The sequence below is a fragment of the Helianthus annuus genome, chromosome 7 (genome assembly GCF_002127325.2).
Source record: "Helianthus annuus cultivar XRQ/B chromosome 7, HanXRQr2.0-SUNRISE, whole genome shotgun sequence".
In the NCBI taxonomy this organism is placed as follows: Eukaryota; Viridiplantae; Streptophyta; class Magnoliopsida; order Asterales; family Asteraceae; genus Helianthus; species Helianthus annuus.
In genome coordinates, this window is record NC_035439.2 from 120,359,580 (window position 1) to 120,368,503 (window position 8,924).

Sequence of the window (8,924 nt, forward strand, 5' to 3'; positions counted from 1 at the left end):
AAAATGACCTCCAAAAGAATTGATTTAAGTAAACTTTATTGGGTCACGTATATGAATTTAATAATATTGAATCACAACAGTTGCACAACTCAGACAACAATTTGACCTATCATATAAGAAATCCAAAATGACGTGATGTCTGAATTAATAAGGGTGAGGGGCACCCTCGGTGACCTCATGCGGGGACCAAATCCACCGAAGAGGGGCGGTGCCGCCATTCAATCGGGGACCAAAATTGGGGGAAAGGCATCGAAGAGTGGAGGAGAGAGAAGGTGGGCCCCCATTTCAATCAACCAATGAATTTTTTTTTAATAAAAAAACAAGTCACCTAAGAGGGGAGTGTCGCTCTCAAATTGGGATGTGAGAAAAGTTTAAGAGGGGGGTTGACGTGACATAACCTGATTGGGTGTGCGTAAAAGAGGGACTCCCCTCTTCCCTCTTAGGGAGTCTCCGCTCACCCTAATAATAAGTGATTTGGCCAATTAGCTTTTATTGGTTCTTTAGTCACATGCAGCCTAAAATCTTTGTGTCAAAAACATATCACGTGAGTCTGATTCATGATGAAGCTGATTGTACCACAAAGTAATGATGAACTAATATTAGGCCGATAACATTGATCAGATTCATCACGATCTCATCAATTCACAACTAATAGATCCACTTTTCAACACAATCGAACATGGCCGGAGGTTTTGTCACTCGAGCATTTGAATCAATGCTCAAAGAATCTTACGGAAAGATCACTTCAGACCGCAATCCAGTCGTATTTAGGTTTGTTATTTGATCTATTGTTTACTTTCCGTATTCTCAGATCTTAAATTGGATACTAATGTGTTTGTAATTCGTGATAACTTTCTTGTTTCTACTGGTTGAATGGATGTCATCATTTGTTGTATTACTAATTTCTGCATCGATTCCGTGATTGAAGGATCTGTTGAATTTTTTTGTATAGTTTTGCTCTGAGAGGAGTGCTTTCTTCTCGTTCTCCGTCATGAATGAATGATTCGGTGGAATTGGAGAGTGGTAACCTCAGAGAGGGCAAGACGGAGAGATGCGAAAAGAGATGAAAAGCTGTCGGAAATGGCGACGGAGTTCCTCTCGACCACCTCAACTGCTCTCAGAATCTCCGTTTGACTGATAACTGATCCTCTGTTTCTTTGGTGATTGGATCGGTGTTATCTTCAAGGTTTTGATGATCTTGTTCGTTGTGTTGCTGAGAAATTTGGTGGTTGTTATCTAGGGTTTCTGAATTCATTGCTTCCATTCGTCTCAGTTTGTTCGTTTGCTGGCTTCGGTTTGATTGAATACTGGATCTGGGATAAGATTTTTTATCGGAGATGATCTCCATTGATGGGTTTGAGCAGAAGTTGGGTGCATTTATGGCATGTTTCTATTCACAGGGCAGCAGCTATTGTCACTATCTGAAGCTATAACTGAATGGTCGTCGGCTTTGGTTTCTTCTTCTGAACGATTTGGAGACTGCTCGTCGATGGGACTCCCTAAACTTGAGTGTGTCGGGGCTGCTGTTGTAGCAGGAATGCCCAAATCAAAAAGCATGTATATATCTTCGTCCTTTGGAAGGAAATGACCGACACATAGCACATAGTCGATTGGAGCCTTCATATCTTTGTTGCGTATAACTTGACCTAAACTGCCATGTATTCCTACACCCTTTGAGACACCATTGACTCGAACCTCAACGGACCGCTCGCCTTGAACAATGTCTACTGAAGCATTTGATATGGGTCCAGTCCTCAAATGATTCAACAAGTCCTTTGCTTGACGTCTTCCAAATTTGAAATCTGAATACTTATAACTCCAAACGATTGACGTCTCGCGAAGCTCACAGTAAGACCGTGGAGTTCGCGTAGTGAAATACTCGAAAACATGCTGCAACCAACATCAAGTTTCAAGAACAAGTTGGAAATTTTCAAGAAAAATAATGGGTCATCTGACCCGTTTGACCAGTTACTAACCTTCATGCTCGCGATCCAATCTGTATGTATATTATTCGTCAAGTTTTGTGACCAATTCTTGTTAGTTGTTCTTATGAACACACTATGTTCGGCTGCAAGCCATACATTATAATCTTCAAAGTTCTGCAGAATCATTGAGTCAACAAAATTCAGATTGCAACTAAAAAGCAAGAAATTTAAATGCAGTTGCAAATAAAAAGCATGTTACCTTTTCGAGTACGCAACGCTCGCTCCCACTCATAATAACAACCGTTGATGTTGGATCATCACAAAGCCTCTTTAAAGGCTGTTCTAGCTCAGGGTGTAGATTAAGTTCCGTTTCTTTAACTTGATCAGCCATTCCATCAGCATTCACCGGTTTGTTAACGTTTCATTGAACCCCAATATGATCATACGGTTAATGGAACACCGATAGCGGTCAACTGCAAGTTCAATTTGAAGCTGAACATTTTGAATTCTTGACAGACAAAAAGTTTGCGCGTCATGTTCATGAAATTGTTGGGCAGATCAGTGGAAGATTTGGAACGCCTACATCGGTGCCGGTTCATTTTTTGGTGTGTCTCTTTGATCCATCTTTATTTTTCATGTTTTCTTTGTGAAATGGCTCACTTTCTTATGCATTTTTGCAGGATCAATCGCTTGACTTTAATACGTTATGTGCACTATACGCCGTGGCTGGTATATTATTTTGATAATTCCACTATTACTTTATTTAATAATTAATATAATGCTCACTAAAGTACAATGTGATTAGATGTGGCACTCATCACATCTGTAATGGACGGAATGAATCTCGTAAGCTACGAATTTGTGGCCTGCCAAGCTTCAAAGAAAGGAGTTTTAGTTCTAAGTGAGGTACGTATACATACTTTTAGCGCTCAAACATTGTTTTATCGTTATATAACCAATTTCCATGTTACATTTACATAGTTTGTAGGAGCAGCACAGTCTCTTCGTGCAGGGGCGATTTTGGTAAATCCATGGAATATCACAGACGTAGCATCTTCGATTCTGTATGCTCTCAATATGCCTTCTGAAGAGAGGGAAAAACGACACAATCATAACTTCATGCATGTCATTACTCATACATGTAAAAAATGGGCTAAAACTTTTCTTAGGTTTGTGTTCTTTAATTTGTGTTTACTTCTTTATATTTTTCTGTAACTAGTTTTTTTTCCTCATATAGTGAACTTGATGATACGGTTGCAGAAGCTAAGCTGAGAACTAAATAGATTCCACCTCAGCTTCAAACTGAACTTGCAGTTGACCACTATCGGTGTTCCAGTAACCGTATGATCATATTGGTATTGTATCCTATTTTTTATCATATTCAGCTAGGTTTAAAGAAGGGGTAAATGGGTAATTTTACTTTATAGGGGTTCAATGAAACGTTAACCAAACCGGTGAATGCTGATGGAATGGCTGATCAAGTTAAAGAAACGGAACTTAATCTATACCCTGAGATAGAACAGCCTTTAAAGAGGCTTTGTGATGATCCAACATCAACGGTTGTTATTATAAGTGGGAGCGAGCGTTGCGTACTCGAAAAGGTAACAGGCTTTTTATTTGCAACTGCATTTAAATTTCTTGCTTTTTAGTTGCAATCTGAATTTTGTTGACTCAATGATTCTGCAGAACTTTGAAGATTATAATGTATGGCTTGCAGCTGAACATAGTGTGTTCATAAGAACAACTGACAAGAATCGGTCACAAAACTTGACGAATAATATACATACAGATTGGATCGCGAGCATGAAGGTTAGTAACTGGTCAAACGGGTCAGATGACCCGTTATTTTTCTTGAAAATTTCCAACTTGTTCTTGAAACTTGATGCTGGTTGCAGCATGTTTTCGAGTATTTCACTACGCGAACTCCACGGTCTTACTGTGAGCTTCGCGAGACGTCAATCGTTTGGAGTTATAAGTATTCAGGTTTGTACCTAACTGCATTTCATTATTTGTAATGTTTTGTAACCTTAGGTTATTAACTTTTCCTGTCCTTTTGGTTAAGATTTTGAATTTAGAAGACGTCAAGCAAAGGACTTGTTGAATCATTTGAGGACTGGACGCATATCAAATGCTTCAGTAGACATTGTTCAAGGCGAGCGGTCTGTTGAGGTTCGAGTCAATGGTGTCTCAAAGGTTTGACCTTTTTCTCACCCTTTTTAGATGATGCTTTATAGCATGAAACCCGCATTGATATTTGACCACTTTTTTGTGAATTCTATTTAGGGTGTAGGAATACATGGCATTTTAGGTCAAGTGATACGCAACAAAGATATTAAGGCTCCAATCGACTATGTGCCATGTGTCAGTCATTTCCTTCCAAAGGTAATGTCATGAGAACTTTAAGTTTGAATTAGGGACACTTTGGTCTTTTTGCCTTGAGATTTTAACAAAATGTAAACACGATCATCTCAAAGATGATTATATAATTTTTTGTATATATCCCATAGGTTTTTCAGCTTCCTTTACCCAAAATATAGCTATAAAAAAAGTTTTATACCATTTTACCTACATTTTACAAGCCATAAAAACCCAAAATACAACATTTTTCTGCATTCAAACGCCTCAGATACATGAGGCGCACAGCTTTTTAAAACCAAGATAGTCAAAAAGACCAGTTTAGAAAAACAGACTAAATGAAGGAAGGTCACCCAGCATTATTATTTTTAATAAAATTAAATATTTTTGCAATAATATAATTTATTGCAATTATGTGACACACTAGTCATATATAAACAATTTTGCAAATTTTGAAGATAAAAGTGTCTCAGATTAACCTGACCCAACCCATTTTGATATGTACCGAAAGATAACTTTTTTGACTCATTATCATGCCTGCCTATTTTGCAACTACTAGTATTTATGCATACAATTTGCAATCTCTACTTGACCATGTGCTTATAAATACATGCTTTTTGATTTGGGCATTCCTGCTACAACAGCAGCCCCAACCCACTCAAGTTTAGGGAGTCCCGTTGACGAGCAGTCTCCAAATCGTTCAGAAGAAGAAACCAAAGCCGACGACCATTCAGTTATAGCTTCAGATAGTGACAATAGCTGCTGCCCTGTGAATAGAAACAGGACGTCGTTCACAAGGTCTCAACTGATGGTATCACTACTGTCATTATTTTTGTAACAATTTCTTATAAATAACCGGAATGCTTCGTATTCGAATCCAGCCTTGAATACAGTTAAAACATTTACTTACAGATTATACCTTACTATTATTATTCTTGACTATTATCACTTGGTTTATAAGTCATGACTAGTTTGAAACAAACATGCTTGCAAAGATGTCCAACTGATCAAGGTACAATCATATTGTTGATATACCTTGTTATGCTTGCCTTTCCTTGTGTATTATTTTTTTATTTATAATATAATGTACTAATGTGATATTCATTTTATGCATTAATTTCCTTTGGCTCGATGATCGTTATAAGTTAATCTTGTTACAATTATTAAAATCATCTAAGTGCTTAGAGTATCGTAAGAAAAGAGCGCAACAGTGTCTAGTTGACCAAACCAAACAAACAAGTAACACCTACTATATTTAACTATGGATAAAATTCAACCTGTTTTTAAGCAAGAAAACCCTAAGAATGACATTTTGTATGTATAACTTTTATGTTTAAGATTTAAAATATGTATACGTTTATAAGAAAATAATAAAAAGGCCAAAAACACTTTTAATATGGGTTTCTTTCACTAATTTGATGTATATGATTCCTTATTCATAAACCTATAAACAAATCCTTAATTAGTGTATTTATTTAGTATTATCAAGTTATAAAATAGTTAAGTTGAGACCCATCAACAACCTTGTAATAAATTCATGTTAATCATGTTTTTCTAATGGTCCATTGCATATGGCCTGTGTATGTTGGGTGTCACCCTCACTCTAAAGTCAAATGAGAGAACGGCCCCACATATGGCATATGTATTACATGATGAGTTGGTCAAGCCCTTTCAATTCAACGAGGGGTATGTATTTTGAAGTACATAATCCTGAAATTCTCCGGCTTCAACTTGGACGGGTGTGGGTTGTGGCTTAGAGACGCGGCGAGAAGAAGTCTTTGTTTTGGGCGGTGCTAAACAGCTCGCACGAGAATGCCCATACGTTTTGCACTTACCGCAGTGTATGGGAGTGGGGTCCTCTCCTAGCGATAGGATTCGTTTGTTTTCTTTAGGACGTCCGGCTTGTCGTTTCGTAATAAGCGGTGGTTGCAGATTCATCAGTCCATCGGGTACTTCCCACTCTGATTTATCAGGGACTGTGTAACAACCCGCACGTTCGTGCGTTGTTACTACTCGTTATACTCGTTACGCCTAGCACCAGAGATTCGGATCATGATGTACCTATATCGAATACATCGCTATATCGCAGTATTTTTCGCATACTTTATCGCTATCACATGACATTGTACTCGCTGACAACCACGAAGACGTCAAGTGAGGATCAATTCTACCCTCCTTGATAGCCATGATGTGTCGCAGTGCAACTCAATACTCAAAAACGCACTTGCAGGCATGCGTAACTCGATTACCGCAGGATTTGAAATATGGATATGTATAGACAACCCAACGTGACTAATTATAATAAATATACGAAAATATGGATGAAAATGTGTACCCAAACTATCGCAACGCTTAACAATCGAAACGGAACGCCAAAACTCAGCTCGCCGGAGGCGTTTGATCGAATGTCACTTCGATCGAATGGCCATCCGATCGAACAACCATCCGATCAGACTGACATCCGATCCGAATCACCGCACCACCTTTTCCCCTCTCTTGCCTATAAATACCCCCACTCACATATCATTCACCCTGATGTGGAGCTCTCACTCGACCAGCACGCTTTGGGGCTATTTTCTCTCGATTTCTCGCGATTCTTGTAAGTTTTTAACCTAAATCTTGTACTTTTATGATCTACGCACACTTATTCATCTTTTTCACCTTTGAATCTTAACTTTTAACCGTGAAATTTGGGGTGTTCTAGGATGATGTCATCATAGAGTTCTTATGAACTTCGAGCTTTGGCCTTATTCCACCAAGAACAACTCAGATCTGAAGGATTTCCACAAGATTAAACAATGTTTTCGCATAGATCTACACCCATTCAGGTTAAAAGGATTGAAAGACGTGTTCCAACTTTCTTTCAACTTTTTATACTCAATGCACTTAAAACCGATAGAATCGGAGCTTGTACCGACCTTCGACTCATTCTTAGTGTCGAGTTGGTTCAAGATCTGGTTTCTAACAAAGAGACGACCGATTTCGGGTTAACCAAGAACGACCGTCATGATCCAGTAATCCGGCCATATTTGGGTGATTTCTGTCTGAACGGGTCCCCTGGTTCGAGATGGGGTTTCTGCTGTTTAACACGACAGAACACCGTCTCGATCAAAACCGCCAAAAACCTTCAAAATAGTCAAGTACCAAGGACGACTAGATGGTTTGGACGGATTGTCGTCTGACCGGACAGATCGTCATCCGAACGGACAGGCCGTCGTCCGAACGGATTGCACCTTGGGTCCCACACTTGACTTGGTTTCAACAATTTGAAGCTGAACATTGAACAGACTACACTCCGATTGAATAACAAACTATTGTGAACTTGTTCCACTAAAAGTGTCCACCAATCGAGTTAGCACCCAATCGAACAACCGTTCGATCAACCGACCCGAAAGGTTGAGATACTTCTCTGTTTTCAAAATGCTACAACGAAAACTTCAAAAGGCAAACCATCATACACAAACACATCTTTCACCCGATCGACCGGCCACCCGATCGGATTGCCATCCGATCGGAGTACTGTCCGATCCAGTTGACACCTTGCTCCATTTCATGCACTATTCAACGCTCACGCTATCGATCTGTAATCAGGATAATCTCATACGCGCTCCCTTCAATCCAACCAAGTTGTATTTGCTTGCCGAACACCGACTGTGAGTATATTCGAACCCCTTTTATCGCATTTTGGGTGTAACATACGTTCCTACTAAATCGAATTTGTTAAAACGAATTATTCAATCAAACTGTTTATGACTTGCGAATAATTGTTATGCATATTTACACGTGATGCTAGTTACATGTGTGTTAGGACTTATACTCGCGAGGTCCCGCCTTAACTAGTATAGTACTATAGCACCCGACGGGGTCTAGTTAGGATGAATAGCAATCGCAATCGCAGCTCGAGTGACTTAGCTGGTAGTATCTGTCTTGTATGCATGTATGTATGTTGAGGTATCTCGTTTATGTATCTGGTAATTCGCAACACTTTTATCTATTTCTCGTTACTATCAAAACTTGTATACTCGCCAATACTTGTATTGACGTCGTTTTAACGTATGTTGCAGGTTTAGTCGCAGTCTACATCAAATCAAGCTAGGAAGTCTAGAAACTTACCTAAGAATCTATGTTGTCGGATTTGTATTGTTCGAGAGGAAAAGAAATCTGTGATACCTTATGTGATTATATGGTTTATTAGTATGGGATAATGAACGCATTAAATACTGTCGCAATATAGTTGTTATGGATTCTCTTGAGCAATCTGATTCGCCTAGTGCCGCGCCCCGATGATTCCGCCATCGGTTGGGGTGTGACAGATTGGTATTAGAGCCATAATTATAGGGAATTAGGTAAAATTTTGTGACTCGACCTAGTCTGGGTCGACGTCTTAGAAATTGACCTAGTCTATAGTCTAAGTACCAACAGGCCGACTCGTACGAACCCAGTAGGGTTTGTATGGGCCTAATTGATACTCTCGATCAAATTCGCTAAAAACTACTACTTCGTGTGAACACCGCATACTACAACTTCACACGAAGAGCCTTTCCTAAGGCTGGAATGTTACTTAACCTTTCCTAAGGCCAAAACAATACACACGTTTTCAAAAATATTCGCATAACACAACGAGTGGTCCAGTCGAGATCAGGC

The 8,924-nt window shown here is 39.1% G+C and overlaps 2 protein-coding genes across 2 annotated transcripts; one reads left to right on the forward strand and one right to left on the reverse strand.

Moving 5' to 3' along the window:
• Positions 1-1,377: 1,377 nt before the first annotated feature.
• On the reverse strand, positions 1,378-2,509 carry LOC110868349 (alpha,alpha-trehalose-phosphate synthase [UDP-forming] 1-like). Its single transcript, XM_022117478.2, has 3 exons — positions 2,185-2,509; positions 1,977-2,099; positions 1,378-1,890 (listed from the first exon to the last, which is right to left on the reverse strand). Exons 1-3 carry the CDS (start codon positions 2,314-2,316, stop codon positions 1,378-1,380), a joined length of 768 nt encoding a protein of 255 aa, XP_021973170.1. The 5' UTR covers positions 2,317-2,509.
• On the forward strand, positions 2,378-5,262 carry LOC110868350 (alpha,alpha-trehalose-phosphate synthase [UDP-forming] 1; the record flags this gene model as incomplete). Its single annotated transcript, XM_022117479.2, is given in 11 exon segments — positions 2,378-2,530; positions 2,606-2,654; positions 2,731-2,831; positions 2,907-3,094; positions 3,163-3,280; positions 3,353-3,526; positions 3,612-3,734; positions 3,821-3,908; positions 3,988-4,118; positions 4,209-4,307; positions 4,925-5,262. Coding segments are annotated over 11 exon segments (1,248 nt in total), but the record flags the coding sequence as incomplete, so codon positions are not given.
• Between the last annotated feature and the right edge of the window lie 3,662 nt (positions 5,263-8,924).

What these genes read in the sequence shown, in the direction of transcription:
- LOC110868349 (XM_022117478.2), bottom strand. Translation starts at nt 2,316, where the DNA reads ATGGCTGATCAAGTTAAAGAAACGGAACTTAATCTACACCCTGAGCTA. An exon ending in AGCGTTGCGTACTCGAAAAG is followed by an intron (nt 2,100 to 2,184) that starts GTAACATGCTTT and finishes ATGATTCTGCAG; the next exon opens with AACTTTGAAGATTATAATGT. An exon ending in ATTGGATCGCGAGCATGAAG is followed by an intron (nt 1,891 to 1,976) that starts GTTAGTAACTGG and finishes TGTTGGTTGCAG; the next exon opens with CATGTTTTCGAGTATTTCAC.